The 25,093-nt window shown below is 42.8% G+C and overlaps 1 protein-coding gene across 1 annotated transcript in view; it reads left to right on the top strand.

Annotated features, from left to right (window-relative positions):
• The window catches only part of PLCB3 (phospholipase C beta 3), a 614,713-nt gene that overhangs the window by 525,030 nt on the left and 64,590 nt on the right, over positions 1-25,093 (top strand). Inside the window, exon 27 of the mRNA XM_085625816.1 lies at positions 23,967-24,183. Within this exon, the coding sequence (XP_085481942.1) occupies positions 23,967-24,183 (217 nt within the window). The remainder of the gene's footprint in view (positions 1-23,966; positions 24,184-25,093) is intronic.

The raw sequence follows: 25,093 nt of genomic DNA, 5'->3' as shown, positions 1-25,093 counted from the left end.
ATCTGGAATGTGCCTGTTAGGAAAAATATAAGTATATCTTAACGTGCTGTTGAGGTGGCCACAATTACCCAACCCGATTTCTTTGGTGCCAGGTTGTTTGAATGCAGATGCTGTGGGATGTGTCTAATGTGTACTGTTGATGTAGGATGAAGAAGAAATACATCTAGTTTTGCTCTACATTTTCTTTGAGTTACTGACCAGAGTCTAGGTGGACTTGTTTGCGGTTAGGCCTAGTTGTGTCTCTGTGGGTATATGCAATATCTTCTTCCACTGTATGATAATGGTGGTTGGGTTGTCCTGTGAGAGGGAAAAATGCAATTCTTTCAATTCTCCCAATTTTTCAGTAAATAAGATTGCCTGTCCTTTCATAGGAGTGGTAAGGGCAAATGGAAAGAAGAGTTGGATGTCATTTGACTGTCTTGTCCCTGGCTGTATAGTTCCTTGCAGAGCGCTCTCTGTCAGATGTGGATCTACCGCAATTCAGGTCAGGCCATGCAGTCATAGGTTACAACGCAGTGGGTAGCGGGCCCTGGTGATTTTCGCCACCATTGCCTTCGCTACAGAGGGTCAAATGTGAAAAGAATAGGAAATGTGATTGTGTGTTTTTATTTATTTATTATTGATGGAACCTGTTTATTCCAATTAAACACTTTTAATGAACTAGAGAAGAGAGTTATTCAAAACCAGGTAGCTGACAAGAAACCTCCTGTGAAACCCTTTCCTTCCATAAGCATTGTGCCTGCATAGAAACACCCATCTCAATTCTCTCAACTCACAGCCAGCAATAGGCTGGTCAAATCTGGGAAAATTGCTCCTTGTGCAAATGAAGAAGCAACCCGCGTATTAGCTGCCATCTTGTTACCGGTCTGAACATGACCAAGGACTTCCTCTATCACCTTTAAATGGCCAACATTGTCTCGCTGAGTGCAATTTCAACCTGTCAGGGCTGCAAGGTAGATAACCATCATCAAGTTGTTTGTTTTGCTATTCAGCATTAATTCAAAGTCCCTGGGAGAAATCTTCAGAACCTGGCTTACCGTCTCCATCAGGAATCGCTCCACAGTGTTGTCAGCTGCAACTTTACCCAACAGCACATTGTTGCTCATTGCAGAACCGTACTCTGATTATCCTGCATCTGGCTTGAGGCAGACCTTGCTTTGCTTCAGGTCACTGCTAAGCCACATCACAAGATTAGGGCTGCTCAGATTTTCATATGGTAAATTGCTGTACATTCTCTGTCGTGCGTCACATAGTGGACTGTAAGAGGTGTGAACATGACTCCCTGGCGAGCCTGTTGGACTACGGAAGATATAAGCCTCAGTCTTCATGTGTCCACTGTGCTGGCTGAGGATCATGTGGATAGGATCGATAATAATGACAAATTAGTACTGAATGTTCTGTGATATTCAGTTCTATCACATACCATCCTGTGTTCATTGGATGTAATCTTCTGATGCAAGTCGTACAGCTTTGGCAGACTCCATGTCAGCAGCCCTCTGGCTTATTGTGGAGACGGAGAACCTTCTGAGCTCATTGTGGAGGCGGAGAATCAGTCATTCCAACTGAGTGTTATCAACTGAACCAAGTCAAGTCCTGATCATGATGGTGGCTCTCTCGTTACAGCTCTCTTAGCTGTCCACAGTGGAAGTGAACACCACCTGGTGCACACGCACCTGAGGCCAGGGTACCGTTAGGGCTGCTGGTGTTGGAGAGGTTGTGGTACATGGCCTGTCGATACCAAATTCTTAAGAGAAAGGAGTAATGAGGAGCTTGTTGGAGTTGACCGAGAATGTTGGTGTAGAACAAGGGAGGAAGAAGAGGAACAGGCAAAGACAAACCGCATGTGCACCTTTTAATGGTCGTGGCTATATTGGGTCAACTCAGACTGCAGGTGATAGAACTAAAACCAGTCACATCTAGTTGTTACATGAGCACAATAGCAAAGCAAATAGCAATGAAGAAGGCATGCACGTGTGATATGGGTCTTGGTTAATTATATCAAAAGATTCACCCAGATTCAGTATTCTTATGATAACACATAATTATGTAGGAAATGAAAATGAGTGATTCTTGGGTTTTCATCAAATTTTAAGGAGGTGGTTTTGTTAGTATGTCTTTTCCTATAATGGGAAACGATTCCATGGATCGGATGTGACAAGATGTCTCCTTTATTTAGGTCTTGCCTGACCAAGCGCATGCGCTGGTCTGGCAAGACTTTTAGTAAGGGCTTCAAAAAATGCTACCATGGCCGACCTACAGCTTGCGTACATGTGCGCGGTCGTGCGCTTACGAACAAAGGCGCCATGTGGCTTTCCTCGTCATGCTCATTAAGCGCATCGCTCGCCGCGCATGATCGCGATCACTTTCGCGGCCGCTTTGATGTTTTCAGTGAGCCGAGTTACTTTTACGGCAGTGCGCCTTCTCCTCATTTAAGATTGCTTCACTGACATCATATGTGCATGAGGGTAACGGCATATACGTTGCCCATTGATCTGTGGGTGGATGCTGGGTGCCCTTTGTGTAAATGCACCATAAAACAGCCAAACGCATTGACTTCGTCAACGCGTTGGTCACACGGTTACAAATATTCTATCGCTTCCTTCTTGTGTTCTCATACCGTCATTTTTTCCGCTCTTCAAGTTGTGTACCGTATTGCTAATAGGTGCTGAGACTCATGTTCATTTCCTGTACAAACAAGCAGTCTTCTCTTGACAAGAAACTAAGACAGAGAGCGTTTTGCTATAAAGCTCCCTGCTGTCTTTAGGGTAGAGGCCTTGCTATATAAAAACTGCTACAAACACATAAAATTCCCAGATTTGAGTCTCGACCGAAGGAATTTTATTCCAAACACACTAGGCGCTACGCGGCCCTCTCCAGCACTATTTGGAGCTTGAAGCCGTAGGAGAAGGTCTCTTCGCTTCAAATTGTGCTGTGCCAAATCGCCTTTGCGGACCTTTCTGTTGAACCCTAAACAAAGACGTCATCTGTCTTCATCAGGATACATTTCACATCGCTATGCCTGACCTTCAACTCACTCATGATTACGATCTCAAACCGCTGCCTCCACTCCATCACGCCACCTGACAAACAGGCCTACCAAACCCACATCTGCCAAAAGTCTAAATAACACGGCGTGGTTTGACGCAATGGATGTTGCAAAGTCCATCCCCCCTTCCTCCTCTCTTTGGACTTCCCTTCTCGCATTGGAAATGTAACACAAGCCAGTGGGTTAACGCTGAAACAGAATTAACCCACTGAGGTATCTTACAGACAATACAAATCAGCGATTTGCTCTTACATGCCATGTTCTGCATCAGATCGATTAATGGGCTTGCCAGTCTCATGTAATAAAAAAACATACATCAAATGCATACGTTTGGAACAAGCATATGAGGGTTTTTGGCCACCCCACTTCATTGATTGGTCTGTTCAGCTTTCACTCACATTATTTCCTGCCAATCACAGCATAAAGCATGGGGCAATGGGTCAGTCCATTACAGCTAGTAAGGGACTGCATTTTATCTGACCCTAAGTATGCTGCAGATCAGGGCATACAAATTCTCCCTACTTCCACGGATAGAGTAATTTCACAGACACACGCACACACACTCATCACACACTTGGGCCCATTTCACTAACATACACTCGATTACTCTATTAACACTGAACCTGGAGAAAGAAAACTCCTAAACGCCCTGTATCTACAGTAAGGCCAATGTGATCAATTGGTTAGCGTCCTGAGTCATGATTCAAACAACAATAATCAAAATAAAGTACTCAATAATCGACAAGAAATAATCACCAACACAGTAATTCATAAATGATATTTTATCTAAAATTAGTTCAAATGAAAGCCAATCATTAGCAAAATCATCATTCTCATAGTTACCTAGTCTAGCTAAATGTCATAACGGGTCAGGACAGGTCTCTCAGTAAAGTCTCCCGAGTCGCCGTCCTCACAGCATCGATCCTCACCAACGCAGGTTTGGGAAGAAGTGGCCTTAGACCCTCTCTAGTCTAACAATATTTATAACAAATCTTACAAACTAAAGCAACATAAAATGTTCTGAATATCCGTTAAACCACTGAGCACAGCGAGCAGGAAAGGATGTAGCATCGCTACATTTGGAAAATCTCCGCTCAGAAAAATCACAAAAATAAAAAGACGGAAGAAGGAAACTCGAGTTTTGCAAATGTTACTTTCACGAACGCATTTCCTCGGAACCATAGCGAAACCACTGCTGTAATCACAAAGTTCATTGTGGCTTTCTTTTCCTCCAAGGTTATTTGGACGCTTGCCTGGAGTCGCTGTCATCACGGAAACTTTCAAAACTCCAGCAGAAGCCATGGTCAGGTGACTGTCAACCATGTTCAGCAAGGCCCTTTCATCAAAATTCGATCACTCGAGTGCAGGCTGTAAAAGGCAGCCATCTTTCCCTTAGGCCAAAACGGACCATCTTAATTAAAAGAGACAAAACAACGTTACCACAGCATAATGATAAAACAGTGTTAACCCCACTAATACCCTTATGTGTATGTAATTATCTAGCCTTTTGCAACACAATAAAGCATTAGTACACGTTATTTCAAAAGCGTTTTATGCTTTAAAACAAACAGCACTTAGCAACATTCATTTAATTAAACCTGCACATTATTATTAAGCAACATATATGCATTCCCACGTGTAATTTCTCTAGTTAGTTATGTTGGTTAATCAAAGTTTTCACACAAAACCAATAATTATCGATTATAGATTAGTGATTTTAGTCACGACTTATAGACAAAACTGGAGCTTAAAACCCGATAAATTTTCATCAGAAAACCCTGCTCCAGCAATCCCCCCTTTGGTGATATCATCACCAAATAAACAACCCCAAAAAAAAATGTTGTCCCATTTTAGGAGAAATTTGGAAATGTCTTTTCTTTTTCACAACACTACACACCAGACTCCCTTTCATCATCCCTCTTCGTCTCCAAGTACACACTCTCCCTCAATTCTTCTAATTCTATCTCTTGTGGATCTCTCCTTGACCTCTTTTGTTTCTTTTCAGCATTACTTCTAATTATTCTCTTTTTCCCTCCCCTGTTTTTACAACACAAACACACCAATCTTAGTATCATTAAAGCAACAATTACACAGGACAAAGGAAACAATATCTTACCTATAATAGTACTACCTATCTTAGCAATAAAACTCTTAACAGCTATCACTTTATTAGCTAATTTAGTCCAGATACTTTCAGCTTCCAGTGGTACTAATTCTTCATGCAAATCAGTAATATTTTTGATATAGACCTTCAGGTCTTTGCTTTCGTCAGGAATGTAAGTGCAACAATGTTGAACTTTCAGCATTCCACAGACTCCACCCTCCTTGGCCAATAGAATATCAAGGGCAAGTCGATTTTGCATAGACATGGCACGTACGGCAATCATCTCCGTATTCACCAAAAGAAACCCTCCAGCGGTACTTGTCGATAAGCGATCCACCACTGTTGACAGTTTCCGAATCCCATATGCATTTAAAGAAATTCCCACTGCTGGAATTAAAGCTCCAAAAATATCACCTACAATTTCTGACCAAGTTTCTCTCTTAAAACGTGTTAGTAAATTAATATGTTCCACATCTTCTATCTTATCTATATGAAAGATCTTTGGAAAGACCAGGCCCACATAACACGTGCCATACCAATGGTCAGGCAACCTGTAATAAGCCTTGTTCCCACAAACATAATACACGGGAAAACTGGATCCTCTCCTCCCTTGAAACTACATCCTGTTGCAATGAAGTATGTATCATGACACTCACTAGTCCCAACAAAATATGTATCATATTGGGATTTCTTCCTGGAATGCATAGTTTACCCTTCTGTGGTGCATCTAGAGCTAAAGTTGGACTAGCCCCATTTTTCAACTCCTTTCCCATCTCAATGTCTCAAATTGTCTCACTCACTCCATATTTCCCCGCTTTCTCATGCATGCTCATTCTCCTTTCCTCCACCATATTTAGGAAAGCCTTCTCCTCTTCTTTCAAACTGCAAGTTAAATTGTTCTTAAAAATGTAATCTAATGTTAATTCTTCTTTTTCAATAAAAATCTCACCAAAAATGTTAGCTTCTTTAGCTGGATTCAGCCTTTTATTCATAGGCAATTGCCCAAAAATGTTATCTTTGTTAGACATCTCATAATCTATTTTCCCTAGCAAATAAAAAACACTACTTAACACACTACAAGAAATTCCATACGTAGCTGGTAAATGATGATAAGTTACACCCTCTGAAACGGATGCAGGTAATTGCATACATACGTAACAATCCCTAACTTCCATTGTCTTTACGTATTCATACAACAACTTTGAAAAAACATTACTAGAAAAATCATTAATTGACCTATCTTTATGTATGTAAGTGTTACTAATTCTAGTTGGAATTACTTTATGCGAACTCTTCTCTGCATTAGTCACATTCTCAGTGTGTATTTCAAATGTACCTATTGTAACTCTAAAAGTAACTAATAAAGCTAATACACCCCATAATAGCATTAATAATCCAGTACAGCAGCAGCACATTCTACACCATCTTTTTAAGAAGGCACATCTACTTTGATTATTTTCTATGTTAGCCATTTTACTACTTTGACCGTGTCTTTTGACTTAGCCTCTATTATATCACTACTGGAACTTTTGGAACTTTGGATTACTTCAAACAGCTTAATTTCAGACTTTCCTCTCTTCACTTTTCTCCAAGTGACTCCTTTAGTTCACTCAATTTGGATATTCATCACTCTTCACTTCAACTTCTTCGACATCAAATTGTATTAGATCTCCAACAACATCCTCAGTATCTGACTTTTCTTCAATGTCAGTCAAGATAACTTTCAGGATTTCACCTGTTTCTTCCTCAACCACTTCTCGTACGGTCTCCTCTGGATTTCCTTGACTTTCTGCCTCTTCACCTTCAGACAGTGCCACGTACGTCCATTCCGGCGACCTATACTTCTGGTTAGGTTTTCTTATTCTTTTGATTTCCTCTGGTTCTTTCGACTCTCTCTGCTTTTCACCTTTTGCTGAATTTTGACTCGACACTTCGTTCACTTGTTCAGCTTTCGATGTACTTGCTCGTGTCAGTCTGTATTTCAGCCTCTTTATCCTGTTGTTAGGCCAAAGATCTCCTCTCACAACCTTTTTTTGTCTTACTTCTTTATTATTCCTTTCTCCAATCCAAGTCCTCTTTCTCAGAACTCGACCCTCTGATTTCTCATTCTCACTTTCATCTGATTCTGTCTCATTTGCCTCTTGTTCTTCAGCAGTTTTCCTTAGCACCACAGTTTTTCCCACCACCGTCTGAGATTTCCCTAACTCTTTCCCTCCTCGGGTCTCCGACACGCAATCTTCTTGCTGTCTACTTGTCCCTTCACCTAACATATCAGAAATGTTCCCTACACCTCCTCGGGGGTCTTCCGCAATCTGTCCCTCTCTAACTTCTACTGACCCTGCTTCTCCAGGTGTAATCTCAAGTGGATTTTCAACTTCTTCATCTGATTCAGGAGTAGTCTCTGTGGAATTGCTCTTTTCTCTTCTTTTTTCTCCACTGCCCGTTGGAACTTCAGGCACTCTTACAGAATCTGATCTCCCTTCTGAGACTCTCAATGGTTCTCTTGAAGCCTCCTCTGACTCTTTCTCCTTCACCTCTTCCAGAATTCCGATTTCTTCTCACTGACTCAGCTTCTTCATCATCGCTTGAATCTGATTCTTCAAAATACTCCTTACCAGTCCCATCTTTTGGATTAGGAACTCTCAGAGTATGACTTGCATGCACCCAGTTTTTCACACCGGCACACTTTACTGCAGTTGTTGTAGTCAGAATAACTTGTCTTGGCCTTCCCCACCTTGGAACCAAGCAATTTCTTCTTCTGTGCACTTTAATCCTCACCCAGTCCCCTGGACTCAGATCATGAGCTTGCTTCTTCTCAAGTGTTGTAGCGTCTTCTCCAACCTGGTGAAACACAGAATGAACTGCGTCAGCCAGGCCCTTACAGTAATCCAAAACCATGTCATCAGTTATTGTCATCAACTTATTGACAGGCACAAATGCATGACGCATTCCACGTCCCATCAAAATTTCATGTGGACTCAAACCAGTAGTTCTATCTGGAGTAGATCTAATAGTCATTAGCACTAGAGGCAAGACATCAGGCCATTTCATTCTAGTGGCTAAACACATCTTACCAATCCTGTTCTTGATTTTGCCATTCATCTGCTCCACAACACCAGAGGCCTCTGGTCTGTATGCACAATGTAGCTTCTGCTGTATGCTTAATGCTTCACAAATTAAACTCATGAGCTCATTATAGAAGTGTCCACCTCTATCTGACTCAATTGTTACTGGAAACCCGTACCTAGGAATCAACTCTCTTAACAGTAACTTTGCCACCGTTATTCCATCATTTCTCCTAGTCGGATAGGCCTCCACCCATCTTGAGAACAAACAGACTACCACTAGAACATACCTCAATCTGTTCACTTGGGGCATTTCAATGAAATCAATCTGCATTCTCGTAAAAGGACCACCTTCTCTGCCTATCGTTCCCAGACTCACCACTGTCTTTTTCCCAGTGTTAAATTGCTGGCAAATCAAACATCTTTGACAGATGCTTTCTGCAATCATCCTGAACTTTGCATTATACCAAGTCTGCTTAAAAGACCTGATCATCGCATCCCTTCCCAAATGTCCCTGGCCATGATACATTCTTGCCATTGTCGACAGCATAGAGTTAGGCATGACTGGTCTACCATCTCTATAGATCCAGACATTATCACTCTCTCTTGGGGCACAACCTGCCTTGATCCAATCTTTCTTTTCTTAATTTCCTGCCTCATCCTGCAACTGTTTCACTTCATCCCACGTTTCTAGGACATTAGTAAACATCACAGAACACAAAGACATTTCCTTTTCTCGTTCCATATTAATCGAGTGATTATTTTTAGCACACTACTGTGCAATGTCGTTTGCGAAACAATTTCCAAGGGTAACAAAATCATCTCCTTGTCCATGAGCAGCACATTTTACAACTGCTAATTCTTTAGGCAGCTGTATCGCCTCAAGTAATTTCCCAATCACTTCAGCATTCTTTATTGGAGTCCCACTTGACGTCCAGAAACCTCTCTGTAGCCAAAGCTGGCCAAAATCATGCACAACTCCAAATCCGTACTGACTATCAGTCATCACAGTCACTCTCAGATTCTTCCCAATCTTGCAAGCTTTCGTCAATGCCACCAATTCAGCAACTTGAGCAGACTTCACTCCTTTCAATGGTGAAGCTTCCATAACTTCTGAAACTTTGCACACTGCATATGCTGCACTCAGCACACCACCATCATTCCTCAGACATGATCCATCCACAAACAGCACATAGTCACTTTCAGGCAATGGAAGATCTCTTATGTCTGGTCTAGGTTTTGTATAGTAATCCAGCACATCCAAACAATTGTGTTCATCTTCGTTCTTTACACCCACATTTTCAGTATCTGGCAATAATGTTGCTGGATTCACATTCACACATCTCTCAAGAGTCACATTTGATGCTCCCAGAATGACTTTTTCATATTTAGTCAGCCGACTATGCAACATATATTGAGTTCTGCTTCTCGTCAAAAGAATTGCCACATTATGAGGTACGAATACCCTTACAGGATATCCCATTATTATACCCTCACTCTGTTCCAAGCTTCTGCATGTAGCAGCTACTGATTTCAGACAACCTGGCAAACCCACAGCTACAGGGTCAAGTGTCGATGAGAAGTACGCAATAGGCCTTCTCAATTGTCCATGCTTCTGGATTAACACTGAAAGTGCACATCCGTTTCTCTCACTGCAGTACAACTCAAACTCTTTTTCATAGTCTGGCATTCCCAAAGCAGGGGCTTCACACATTCTGCTCTTCAACTCCTCAAATGCTGCCCTTTGTTCTCCATCCAGTTCTAATGGATCTTTCACCTCCCTTTTTGTCAGCTTAATCAGTGGCTTTGCTATCAGGGAGAAGTTACTAATCCGCTGACGACAATAACCCACCATCCCCAGAAACATCCTCACTTCTCTCTGGGTCCTTGGGGCTCTCATTCCCCTGATAATTTTGATCCTGTCATCAGTCACCTTTCTCAGACCCTTTTCAATATTGTGTCCAAGATAATGCACCTCTTTCTTGCAAAATTGCAATTTGGCTGGAGATACTTTTAACCCTCCATCTGCCAGATGATTCAGTAAAGCTATGGTATCTACTTCACAAGCTTCACGTGTCTTTGATGCCACAAGTAGGTCATCAATATACTGCACTAGCACGGAGCTTTCAGGCATGATCAAACTCTCCAATGATTTTTTCAATAACTGATTGAATATCGAAGGACTCTCTGTGTACCCCTGTGGGATTCGACACCATGCTAAAATACGCTGGCCAAACCTAAATGCAAAAATCGGCTGGCTGTCATGATGCAATGGTATCGAAAAGAAAGCATGACACAGATCAATCACTGTGTACCACTCAGCATCATGTGGAATCTGATACAAAATCACTGACGGATTTGGCACAATGGGACAACATGCCACCACAATCTTGTTAACCTTTCTCAAATCTTGTACAATCCTAAACTTCCCATTCGGCTTCTTTAGCCCCATTATCGGTGAATTACACGGGCTACTCAGTAGTTCTCTCAAAACTCCTTGCTGAATCATTTTCTCAATAATAGGAGTTATTCCCTCAATTATTTCTGGTGTCATTTTGTACTGAGGGATATTAGGATAAGTAATTCCCTCTTTCACTGATATTTTCACAGGATCTACATTATTCATCAATCCCACATCTTCTCCAGTAAAATCCCAAACTGTCGTTTTCACTGTGTCTCCCAGCTCTTGAGGCAAGTCCTCTGGATTAAACACAGCATATGTACCGACCATCTCACTCTCTATTATCTAGAGTCATCCGGTACAAAACATCCTCATCTGGTGTTTCAAACGCTATTCCATCCGGTGTACAGAAAATTGTACAATTCATCTTGCACAGCAGATCCCTGCCTAACAAGTTCACTGGACTAGTGTCACAGACCACAAATCTGTGCATGTCCGAAAATTTCCCTATTCTTACCCTTACTGGTTCGGTAAGACGTGTCTTGATTTGTGTATTAGCTACACCAACTACTTGGATTGCTTCATCCGAGAGAGGAAGATTTCTAATATCTGCTGACCTGACAGTTGATCTCGTCGCTCCTGTGTCTACTAAAAAAGTAACACTTTCTTCATTTATTTTCCCATCTACAAATGGTCCTGCCTGGTCTATTTCTAGAGTTGCACCAAGTATGCACTCTTCCTCCTCTCTTCGGCACCGTCAATAATCACCTTCAGACTCACTCCCTTCATTCTTTAACAAATACTGTTGTACCGGGTTAGAACGCCTTTGTTTGTTTACCTGCTCATCATTGTAGAATCCCGAATCCTGATTGTACTTTTGGGACCCTCTATTCTGCGGCAAGGGCGGTCTTGGCTCTTTACTCTGCTGTTTAACAACCTTCTGCTGTTGCTGCTGTTGATTACACCCCTCAGTCTGCACCTGTTGATTTAATGATTTACTTTCATTATTCACTAATGGTGAATTGGTACACTCGGATCTCCAATGTCCCAATTGGCCACAGTTGTGACAAGGGAACTTTTTCTTCGCCTCCTCAAGATTCCCCTTTCCTTTCCCTGCATATCTGGGCCTATTCCCTGAATTATTTGCCTGTTCCACCAACTGTGCTTCTTGTCTTTCCGCAACTTTCACCTGTGCCCACATTGCCTTTTCTTTCAGCTTTCTTTGCTTTGCTTCAATTTCATCACTGAAGTACTTTGCATGCCTCAGGATCTCATCTATTTTCTTACTCTGCCAGTCCACTGTATGCTCACGAATTCTCTCACTAATCTAAGGTCTCAGGCCATATACAAATCTGTATACAAAATGACTCAAATCCTTGTCACCCAGGTGTTCATCCCCACTGAATTGTTTGAAAGCCAGTATCAGCCTTTCGTAAAAAGCATGAACTGATTCTTTTGCTTCCTGATGTGTTCGATCTATCTTAACCCAGTCTTTCTCTTTTGGAGGTACTTTATTTTTCAGGAATACAATTACCTGATCGTATTTTTTCATTACCTCTGGATCTGGTGCTCCTGTTTTCTGATCTCTTGGATATTCCTCAGTAGGCCAACTTACAACTATTTTACACTCAGCCCACAAGTCTGCTGGAACAATTATATCAAACAGACTATTCAGGTCAATCCACAGCACCTTCGACAATTTCACAAACCTGTCTACCTGCCTATACCACTCGACTGGCTTTTCTCTCAGTCGAGGGAAATCATTTGTAAATGATAAAATATCCTGTCTGGTCCATGGAACATGTACATATCCTCCTCCAGGTATTTCTCTCATAGGATAAGCATCCACTGTTTTCTCTTTTTCTCTCACAGGAAATGCTGAATAAGTCCTGTCCACTGATTCTTCCCTTTTCTTATACCACCTATCCTTCCATCTTTCTACATCACCCCATTTTCGTAATAAGGCAATCATCTCTTTAATCTGTCCTGCCAGCACCATTTAGATTTCAATATCCTTATCCATGAAATCCACCCTATAAGGTTTCTGCAAAACTTTCACCTTATCCATGTCAACTCCCTGTTCACTCGCTATTGTTCTTAACCTTTCATGTGTATTCTTAACCCTCCAAGTGATACTCTTACACATAAATAACAACTCTCCATCATGATGGTTTTTGAGTATGTCTGTAGAAATTGTCCCTGCAACAAGCTCCTCCAATTCAATGCGTAACCTGGCTACATCAATTGCCTGTGAATCTTTATCCTTCTTTTGAAGAACTTTGAACCAATCATTCAAATCTTCAGCTGTTATTTCTGTAGACTTTTTCACTGCACCCACTTTCTCTTGCATCCTTTGTGGTTCCAAAATCGGCATCCCTGAACTACTAGTATCACTAGTATCCAATCTTGAATTAGACTGCACCTCTAATCCTCCACTACATGTGTCACGTCTTGTTGTCTCAAATCATTATTTTCTGTCCTTATTCCTGACTCTCCTGAAGGACTAGCCAAACTTGTTAATTTATTCCCTACATATGGAACCATCAAACCATTCTCACCCATTCTTTGCTTATCAAAAATAGGCATAACCGGACCTATGGTTACAGGCACCGTAACAGCTTCCAAATTCTTCGTCAGCTCTCTAATCTTTTCAGTCAGTTCAGATGTAGTTCTGGCCAATTCTCTCGTATTCTCATCACCACATCGATTCTCTCTCTCTTTACCTCTGAAAGAGCTACCACTTTTTAAATCCGGTGTCACAACTTCTGTCTCAATGTTACGCAAAGTATCTCTTATTGGAGTAGCAACTGGTGTGCTCTCTTCTGGTTCTGGTCTATATGGAGGTGGTCTCTTGTAAATCATGTCATCCAAGACCTCATCCTCATAATCATTAACTCTATACCTTTTCACTTCTGCTTCAGGTACCCCTCTTGTTTCCTTTCTTTCTTCCTTCTCTTCAATTGCCCTCATAGGATATATCCTTCTGTCATGCTAGCATCTCGCCATCTCCTCATTCGATCATGATGAGTTTCACAATCTTATTCCTCCCAAACATATACCTATAGTTGCCTCCAGACCTCTGTTTTTCTCGCTCATGTACTTCATCTTCCCATTCCACCAACGCCTCAAACTGTGTCGGCCTTGGTCTCGGGTCAAGACACAACATCTTCTCCCGTAAATTTCTCAACACGGCCATATTAAATGAACCATGCTCCGGGAAAGCCAAAACACCATCCTCTTTAGTGTACCTTACCCAATTGTCTAACCATATACAGGTATGATACCCATATTTCGCAGTTATCAAATTAGGGGGGAAGGAGAGGTTGATGGTTAGGTTCACCCTCCAGAAGTATATGTATCACAAAACAACCTGAACTAGTCAAGTAAAAGAACCTAACCTTAGGGGGAAGGAAGGTATCAGAAGCCAAATAGGTTCTAAAATACCAAATGTAGAAAAAGGAAAAGATTGTCCTTTTCTTGAGTCCCCTCACTCACCAGGGTTTCCCCACGGTGACATGCTTCATCATTGGGGTCCTCCCAGTCCTCTACGGACTGAGGCGTGCTGCGACTTGCGGATTACGTAGGAGCACTGGAAAAACAGACTATGTGTAGTGCAAGTGAAAGTCCGGAATGCGGTCCGGAAGGTGTTGGCCCCAGTAGGTTTACCGATGCGTGGCTGTCTTGGTATAAATGTATTAGACCGCCATTGCCCCTCCGTTGACCATGAGGCATATCTATGTCCTTTAAAAAAAGTTTCCTGACGTACAAAACGTATGTATTATAAGTTACGCATGCCTCACTGTAGCAGCGTTTTTCATTTTACACCACATCAAGGTTGACTAGGAGTGGCACTGTCACACTGGGCTGGTCCCAGTGTTGTCCTGACGAAGAGCTGGGGAAGCTCGAAACTAGTTGACAATACAATATGCTAGGTACACCTATTTCATTATAACTAGGGACCTCAGTATATCACCCCATTTTTAATTTTTTCAGCTTAGAGCATTAATAAAGTTTATTTTGGCCCACTAGCTGATTAATTTTAATTTCACAAATCCACTCCACTCCACTTTCACTTGCACTACACATAGTCTGTTTTTCCAGTGCTCCTACGTAATCCGCAAGTCGCAGCACGCCTCAGTCCGTAGAGGACTGGGAGGACCCCAATGATGAAGCATGTCACCGTGGGGAAACCCTGGTGAGTGAGGGGACTCAAGAAAAGGACAATCTTTTCCTTTTTCTACATTTGGTATTTTAGAACCTATTTGGCTTCTGATACCTTCCTTCCCCCTAAGGTTAGGTTCTTTTACTTGACTAGTTCAGGTTGTTTTGTGATACCCATATTTCGCAGCCATGAAGGATGCAGGCGTTTTCGTTGGAGGTAATAATTCACCTTCTCTTGTTTTAATATCCCTATCCTTGTCGAACCATCTTTTTAATTTACCGAACAAGGATTTCTTCTTTTTCTCTTCTTGGTAATACATTTTAGCGTTTACCAAAACTTTCTAATCCCTTCCGTAACACAACGGTACGGTACAATCTTTTGTCCAATAACAGCGCGACTCACACCAACGCACCAATCCTGGAGCGTCTACGTCACCCTGTACTCCTTCCAATCCCTGCGCGGCTCACACCAACGCACCAATCCCAGCGCGAACACTGTTCTGATTCACTACCCAATCAGAGCGCGGTCTCTATGACGTCACCAGTCGCTGACTGCAGCTTCTGCTCTGTCTCCTGTCACTCGTCTACCCCTCCTTTACAAAACCTCCTCAGTAGACTTCGTTTTAAAATTTTACAAAATCTATTAGTTACAACATTAAAACTTCTCCATTGTCTGCTTCGCTAACCACAGAACAGTAAAGAAAATCTGGTTTACAAGAATCCCGTCTTTCCCTGAAACAGCACTCACTTCTGCTCCACTACGGAATTAATACTCTCGTTGACACAGTAGCACATCCCTCTACTCTGCCCTTCTAACATGCATCCATTAACTGTTTCCTCTAGGACTGCTCCAAAGAGTCTTACAATCAATTAAATGCTCATACATTCACGCACTTTCACACAAGAAAATGTAGTACATACACACAGAATCCTGCTTTTTCCGAGGACAGCAAACAGTCTGCCCCACTACAGAATTATAACACACTTTAACCAAGCAGTGTTTACCTCTGCCCAGTCCTTCAAACAAGCTCAAAGAATACCTATTACTTCTCCAGTGGTAAGCTTTAACGGCAAACCTTACGGATCCCTGGGACTTAAGACCAGAGTTTCACAGATAACCTTCGCTACCATACGCACTCCTTTTATACCGAAAATATATCCCTAATAGTAACACACGACGATGTCACTGATTCCGAACCCAGACAATGTGACGCGCAACTTCAATTGTCACACGTTTCTCCTGCATACGTACAGGACCAACAATCCCGTCTTTCCCGAGAGCAGTATATACTTCCCTCTGCCCTACTACGGAACTGCCATCAGCTCCCAAGTTCCAGAAGCACTACATAAAACTCAACACGACGACTTCAACATATAGTATTAGTACATATACCAACATCAATCAATAAATCAATGAATCAAAAGCCAATGTACAAGCAATCTAATCAGATCAAGACAATAATCAAAACCATCACTCTGCTACCAGGAAATTGCTGCAGATCAGGGCATACAAATTCTCCCTACTTCCACGGATAGAGTAATTTCACAGACACACGCACACACACTCATCACACACTTGGGCCCATTTCACTAACATACACTCGATTACTCTATCAACACTGAACCTGGAGAAAGAAAACTCCTAAACACCCTGTATCTACAGTAAGGCCAATGTGATCAATTGGTTACCGTCCTGAGTGATGATTCAAACAACAATAATCAAAATAAAGTACTCAATAATCGACAAGAAATAATCACCAACAAAGTAATTCATAAATGATATTTTATCTAAAATTAGTTCAAATGAAAGCCAATCATTAGCAAAATCATCATTCTCATAGTTACCTAGTCTAGCTAAATGTCATAACGGGTCAGGACAGGTCTCTCAGTAAAGTCTCCCGAGTCGCCGTCCTCACAGCATCGATCCTCACCAACGCAGGTTTGGGAAGAAGTGGCCTTAGACCCTCTCTAGTCTAACAATATTTATAACAAATCTTACAAACTAAAGCAACATAAAATGTTCTGAATATCCGTTAAACCACTGAGCAGAGCGAGCAGGAAAGGATGTAGCATCGCTACATTTGGAAAATCTCTGCTCAGAAAAATCACAAAAATAAAAAGACGGAAGAAGGAAACTCGAGTTTTGCAAATGTTACTTTCACGAACGCATTTCCTCGGAACCATAGCGAAACCACTGCTGTAATCACAAAGTTCATTGTGGCTTTCTTTTCCTCCAAGGTTATTTGGACGCTTGCCTGGAGTCCCTGTCATCACGGAAACTTTCAAAACTCCAGCAGAAGCCATGGTCAGGTGACTGCCAACCATGTTCAGCAAGGCCCTTTCATCAAAATTCGATCACTCGAGTGCAGGCTGTAAAAGGCAGCCATCTTTCCCTTAGGCCAAAACGGACCATCTTAATTAAAAGAGACAAAACAACGTTACCACAGCATAATGATAAAACAGTGTTAACCCCACTAATACCCTTATGTGTATGTAATTATCGATTATAGATTAGTGATTTTAGTCACGACTTATAGACAAAACTGGAGCTTAAAACCCGATAAAGTTTCATCAGAAAACCCTGCTCCAGCAAGTACACATCCAACTGAAAAGAAGTGTGCTTCAGTAGCAGGGTTAGTGGACCAATGTTTTTCTTAGCCAGCAGCAAAAACTACATTTAACATTACAAAATGCTGCCAAGGCCAGGCAGACCTACTGACTATGCAAATGCTTTTTTTGTACTGGTAAAAAAAATCTACCAGAAGCGTTATTGCTGTTGTATTATCGGGCTAAGCGGATTAGAGTAACCAGATGTCTGCAGAGATCAATCAATACCCTTGGCATGACCCTGGTATCAGCAGAGTTCTTTTTTTAATTGATTATTCACTTTGCAGCACTTCTACTACTGCATGCCATCTTGAGTAACTGATGCATTACATACTTCTAATTTAATACATTGGAGTTGTATGAATACACACAATAGGTAGCTAACCGAATTGTTTCTATTCTCTTTTATTCACACAGGTTTTTTAAATCTCTTTTTTAAAGGTTATATTTGCTGATATCTATTTTCGGGCAGCAACAACACAGAAATATAAGTAATTCCCTCAGGCAATCGAAAGCATTGAATGCCATTCCAACTTTGATTGTAAAAGTAGGCTTAGAAATTAAAATGTAGCCATTTTGGAGTCACTCTAAAATTTAAGGCAAGGGAAGCAAAGGAATTTGCCCAAGATCACACACTTTCATTGTGGAGGTCTGGAATAAAAGTCCGTGCTACTGGTTCTTTAGAGTTGTTTTCTACCTCGGTGCACCAGATGATATTTGGTTAGGTTACTAATGGAATTAGGAAAGTTAAATGTTTAATGTAATGCTCTAATGAACACTCGTAAAATGAAATTCCTAAATGAAAGAAGACGTTGAGACTGGGTGGCCAAATAGGCACATTATGCATTTGAGTCTCATCAATCACGCTCAACATCCTGTGATTCTGGGCAGATCACTTAAGGTCCCTGTGCCCAACAATAATGATTGTGTCCTTGCGGGTGTAACGCAGTGGTGATCATGTAAAGCGCTCTGATACCTGATACCTTATACCTTTGGGTCAAGTTTGCATTATATAAAACTCTGAAAAGAAAAAACAAGCATTGGTATATTCAATTGGTCTCACCTTTCGGACCTTATAAGTGTTTAGCCATGCAACAGTTGATGTTGTTGCACCAAGGATATTGTGCTGCATAACTAAATACTTACAAGGTCCCAAAAGGGAGACCTATTGGCTATGCCAATGCTTGTTATTTAGGGTGACCAGACGTCCCGGTTTTCCCCGGACGGTCCCCGTTTTTGGAGAAGTGTCCCCGTGTCCCGACACTTTTCTCCAATTCAATGAAATGTCCGGGTTTTTAAAGAGTGTCCGGGTTAAACATACAAATGTCCCGGTTTTTCATTTGTTTCGGTTGTTTGAGCATGCGCGTGCATGCTCTCTTTGCACTGATTAAAGCGTGACGTTTAGGTGAGCGTTGTAGCAGGAAGGGAAATCGGGCTTTGAATGGGATGGGGGGTGGGGAGAGGTGCTCCTTTCATTCCACAGCGCGAGGTTCAGCGCTTTGAATGTGACCTCTGTCTCCAGGCCGAGAAGTCAAAGGATGCAATCTGCATACATTCACACCTGAATGCCGGTCACTTAGGGTGCTTCCAGAGATACCTTTGTTTTGTTAATGCAGCGCTCCTGCTCCAACAGCTACTGATGGCAGTGCGTCTTTGAATGTCTTTATTTTGTAAAAGCCTACTTGCAGGACCTGCTTATATCCTTGTTTAGAAACAGTAACCTGTTTGTACTTCGTGTCCAGGGCCGGCTTTAGGGCGGTGCGAGTGCCACCGCACCGGGTGCTGGCTTCCTGGGGGCGCCGTGTTTTAAAGTTTATTATGCTTTTGAAGCACCTGCTGCAGCGTTTCTTTACCCCCAGCAATTACCAGGCCTCACATAAATGTCAAGATAACTCGTGTGATTAATAATCTTCCTGGAGAGAGATCAGCATTTTGTATAGTTGAGGTTTTGACTTCGGTGAAGTTAGTGTAGAGGGTTAACATGCCTGCTGCAAAGAACCTGTACCAAGTAGATTACAGAGTGCGTATGATGTAAACAGATCAACAGATTACTGCTTTCAAAAGAGATATCCTTTTGTTACTTGCAATTTATAACTTAAAGTCCTGATCTAGAATAGTGAGCTATTAACTTTCATCCTAGAACTGCATAAACACTGCAAAGTATACATTATTAGAGCATTGATTAATGTTGCAAAAAGGGATAATTTGGCTAGAAATCGATTCTTATTATTAAAGAAAACTCCCAACTATGCTGTTTCTTTTTCGACTCTGCGTTTGTGCTTCTCCACACAAAGCACTCTTAAACTATACTGCCTACCAGTATGGATGACATGCGACTCCCTACACTTTTAGTCCTTTGGCTTATGTAACATTTCCTATACACTGATTACACATGCATGATTGATTGTCTCTGTGTAATGTGTGTGTGATGCGAAGTGCTCGGACACCCTACACTGGTATGAGTAGCGCTATATAACTAATTCAATGCATCTGAGAGAGTGTGGTTATGGAGACTTGGTCACTGTTAAAGGGTGCTAGTGAGAGAATCCGTGGTGGAGGTGGTCTTGGGGGGGCGCCAACAAACACTGTCGCACAGGGCGCCACCAGCACTAAAGCCGTGGTCACCAACTATAGCAAATGTTGAGGCAAAGTCTGTTTAAATGGAATTAATGGTTACAGCCAATAAAAGACCTCTGATTTGTCGTCTGTAATGCTTCATCTCGGTCTGTGGAGGGAGCTGTCATTATAGTCCTTTTTCTATGTCCATGGGAGCTGTCAAATAGTCCTACCTTTATGTCGATGGTTACTGCAAACCGTAGTCCTACTTCTATGTCTATGACCTGTCCCCGTTTTTTGTTTTGAGAATCTGGTCACCCTATGTTATTCCTTTGCACCGCTTCAACACTTTTATGCCGCCTCTCCTGTGTTACTGATCAATAAATGTATATCTAGTTCCACTTTACCCAAACAACACCGACTAGTGAGCGCTTTCAATTTGCAAGTGCCATGGTTTCTCACCAAATGAACTATGGCAGCAGGCTCCTAAAAATTGTTTTCCAACCAGTATCATAGCCAATCACATTTCCTTGTTATACATAAAAGTAAGTGTGTTGCTCCGCTGCATGAAGCGTGCCTGTTTCCCATTTTCTTTTTACCCACTGGCGAAAGATTGTCACATTTTTAGAAGTCATGTTCGAAGAATGAGTGACACGCTTTGGAGAGGTCGACGCAGAAAAATTTCTGAGGGATGCCTGGATCTTGAGGGGAAGACTGGGTTGAAAGATAACAGCTGTTCATAGATTCCTGCTCAGCCCGAGGCTTCCAGCACATTCTATGATTGAGCAGCGCAGCTCGAGGATTACTGGCGGCTTGTCGGCTGCCGTGAAGGAGCGCGCGCCACCCCGCTGAGCTGCGCGCGGCTGCTACGCAGTTGAAAAGGGCTCTTGGACAATGAGCGAACTGCAGGTTGGGATTTTCTATTCTTGTCGCACCTTTCAAGGAGACTTCCGATGGCCAGGAAAAGCAATCTTTAATCCAGTGTATATTCCATTACCTGTATAACAGAAATTAGAAGAGAACCAAATGATGCGCACGTCATGAACTTCAAGGTCTGTTTTTTGGTGATACGATTCACTTTCTTACGGGTTCAATACACACAGTTTCAGTGGAAAATAAGAAATCCTCGGTAAAAATCAAGCCTGCTCTTACCAAAGGGAGGCCCGTACGGGGTTCAAATAGTGGGCACGTGAACAGTCTGTGAGGTTTGTCTGTTAGGAATGGGGTCTATTCAGTTATACTAGCCCCTTCTGGGCACCGCCACACCTAGCGCTACTTGTAACACTGCACCACTTTCAGCTACCACCATTTCGTTCTCAGCCTGTCTGCACCCTGACAGCAGCCCAACAATGCACTGCTTCCTCCATCTCGCATCGTTCCCCTCTCAGACAGCTTCTTCCCTACCCTGCTCTGTCTCTCACACTGTACTCCCATCTATCACTCGCCATTCCCTTCTCAGTGCCATCGCTCTTCGATTGATTTAAAGAGCGCATTTTATCTCACCTACAGTAACACATTTCAGAGATGCTCCAGCTACTGCCACTCTTATCTCAGACACTGGTGTGCTCCACATCTAAGTCATTGTTGTGGCCTCTCCGCTCCCCCGAGCTCTGATCGTGTCCTCTAGATGCAACTCTGTTCTGTCTTTTAAAACTATTTAAAATTGTGTTCAATCTTAAGTACAGATGCAGCTCTGTTCTTGTCCATTGCAGAGGTCCAAGTGTGTGCTCTGTACTTCACTCCTGGTAAGGAAGGGGCTAACAGCCTTCTATAACCCTGGGGTCGTATTATGAAAGTGCCCCTGGGGCGCAACGGGCGTGTGCGCCCGCCGGGGCGTATGGTATTACAGAAGGGGCCGTAGACTCTTGTGCGGCCCCTTCAGTAATACCAAAGGCACATAAAGCGCCAGCACGATCTTTAGAGGGTGTTCCCTCATTTGCATGGGGCACTGCGCCCATGCCGTATTGTAGGCACAGAGGCAAAGAAGCTCTCAGGAGGCGCACTGACAGTGCTAGGGTGGCCAACCGTCCGTAAATTTCACGGACCGCCCCTGATTTGGACCTCACGTCCGTTGTCCGTGATGATCCCGTTTACGGACACCTTTTGTTGTAATTTTGGGCATTGGGGAACAGCACCGTTCCCCTGCCAGAAGCCTCAGTTCCCTGATAGTGAACATCCTTAACAACAACTCCAGAACAACGAGTTCCGGAGTTACGCAAGCCGAACAACGACTTGCAAGAACGACGACTTAGCCTGAAGCACATGTGCGTGGTTCAGGCTAAGACGGTCTAGTGTTCTGGATGGGCAGTCCAGAGGAGCGTCGGAGCAACAGGAGAGGTAAGAGATGTTTGAGGGTGGGGAGGGAGGGTTGGGTGTTAGTTTTTAGGGGGTGGGAGGGGTTCAAGTTAGTTTTAAGAGGGTGGGCGGTTTGTATTAGTTTTTAAGGGTTGGGGGAGAGGCACTGTTGGCGATAGGGAATCATTGAAGAGCCCCATTAAAGATTGTTGTATACTGGTGCACAGTAAAGTCATCATTTACTATTCTTTAGAAGCTAATACAATTGATATATAATAACAAATGTGTTGTAGAATGCACCATGTTTTCGCCAATTTTCTTAGGGGTGGGAAAACACAGGCTGTGAGTTTGTTTGTAACACACAGCTTTAAAATATCTGCAAATGAACTGTAAAATATTTCAAAACATATCAGTAGTTAGGAAACCAACCATAGGATCAAAACAATCAAGACACACTACTTGCTGATGTTCAAATGATACATATTTGCCAAAACCACATTTCCACGCATTAGTATTTGTGGGCTATATGGTTTTATCAGTAAAACTGCATGTTGGCATTTTGCTTCCATTCAATAGAAGATGATCTGTCTGTAAAAGACAGTGCCTCCTTCTGCCCTACAATTATGCCTTAACAGTGTATACAGTTTCTAGTCTGTTGCACACTTTGGTGCTTCAATGAGAATCTGCAGTTTACAGCTCACATAAATGAAACAGCCCAAACACTATACTATTTCCAATATACAGGTAAATAAGGACGGCTGATATATGGCTAGCCACTAGCCAGGTCATTATATAGTAATGTCAACTCCTATCTAAGCACTCTGACCCACAATATTACCATAAGGCTCAGCAGTGTGCAGCCAGTTATAGCTCATGAAGGCTGGTTAATAACTCCCTTTTCCTGCTTAATGCTCTTACCCTCACACAAGACCTGTCTGCTATGGGTCTTATCCATTACTCGTTACTGTACCAGCCCCTATGCAAGTAATCACTAGCTGAACAGAAATATAATGCTTAAAGCGATCTCACACATAAAGCTGGCCACTTGGAGGACCGCTTTATAGTCCAGCACTGCAGGTCCCAAGTAGCCACATCCTATGCGTGCTGCTTTACATCTCACAATGGCACTGTAGTGTCTGTAAAATGTACCTTTTGTCCCAAAGTTTTGCCCAGAATTCTGACCTTCTGTCCTGAATTTTTGTCCTGAATTTGACCCTTTGTCCTGAATTTTTACACTCCCCATCCTGAATTTGCACACATGCCAGTTGGTCACCCTAGACAGTGTGCTCCCTGATGGCAGCCTTCTGTAGTGGGTGAAGGGGTCCCATGGCCCCCCAAAGACATCTCCTTGCAGGCGGGTGCAGTCACGGACTGCACCTGCCTGCAAGATGATCTCTAAATCCCCTTTAAAAGAGCAGGCGGGTTGCGGCTCGCACTGTTAAAACACAGAGTAGCTTTAAAGCAGCCGCTCCGTTTTGCACATGAATGCACTGCCCCCAGGGCAGCGCGAGTTCGTGGTTGCCCCCAGGGCGGCACATTCACTATTATGCGGTGCATTTTTCTGGATTGCTCGGGGTGCACCTTTTGAAAGGTGCACCTGCGCAATCCAGGAAAATGCGCTGCATCTGTAATATGGCCCACAGTGTATGCATGTGTGCATTCTTAGTATTATCCTGCACCTCCTTCCAAGCAAAGCACACCTTTGACACAACACCCTGTGCTCCCTTCCAGAGGTGAGTGCGCAGTCGGTGGAGGACCTGAAGCAGCACAAGGCCTACGTGAAACTGGTGAAGAAGCAGTATAAGGAGCTCAAGGAGCTGAAGAGGAAGCACATGAAGAGGATCTCGGCCCTCAACAAGGAGCAGAACAGCCGCATTAACGAGTTCCAAAGTGACAGCCAACGGCGCTCCATCAAGATTGAGAACAAGCTCAAGTACTCGAGGCGAGGGTTAGTATTCTCTGCAGATGTTCACTGCTGAGCACCAGTGTTCAAAACATTTTTTGTGTTTGTATGGTTTATAAATGACTGTGCCCAAACAGTGCAGGCAAAAGTGTATTGTGGAGTGTGCAATACCTCCAACCAGGTCTGGGTGTTCTCCTGAGCACCGCTCAAGAGTTTTTGAACCGAGCCATTTAGTACGTCTTTAATCCATGAATTTGTATTTGCAAAGGCGCTTCATCCATCCATGGGTGTTTATGACCGTGTGTGAGGGCACTGTTCAATTATATGGGTTATAGGAGACTCTGTGCTGGCACCATCATCGTTTGAGTTTATAAGTGAGGTTCAAGACTCTTTGCGGACATTGGTGTCGAGGTGTGTGTGTGAGCAGGGCCGGCTTTAGGTCAGTGCAACTAGTGCGGCCGCACTGGGTGCTGACCTATGGAGGGGGGCGTCGACATCAGTGGGCACTGTGTTTAGTTAAAACATATGATTGAAAAGATGAGGGGCACTTTTGCCTGGTGGTAGTGAGAGAATTCGAGGAGGCGGTCATGGGTTGTGGGGTGCCAAAAATTATTGTCTAACCTGGCTCTACCAGCGCTAAAGCTGGCCCTGTGTGTGAGCAGGCCATCTATCTGGGGATTGATATTTCTAGTACGCTATCCAACTTCAGATCAGCTGGTAGGGTAAGACAGGGAGGATGCCCTAGGGTTTAAAACTATTTTTAAAAAAGAGCCCCGCATTAAACCAGTATTGGTGAAACAAGTGGGTCTGGCCTTGGTATGGTGGTGCCATGGTTAATTTCTTTTTTGTTTTTTTTTATTGCAAGAATGTGCCACAGAAATAAATAAAAAAACATGTAGCCACCAACGCATCGCCACCATAGGCTTGCATTAAAAATTCTAAAATAAAAATCACT

Source organism: Triturus cristatus, chromosome 9 (assembly GCF_964204655.1).
Source record: "Triturus cristatus chromosome 9, aTriCri1.1, whole genome shotgun sequence".
NCBI classification, from domain to species: domain Eukaryota; kingdom Metazoa; phylum Chordata; class Amphibia; order Caudata; family Salamandridae; genus Triturus; species Triturus cristatus.
This window is presented reverse-complemented; position numbering and strand designations above follow the sequence as displayed.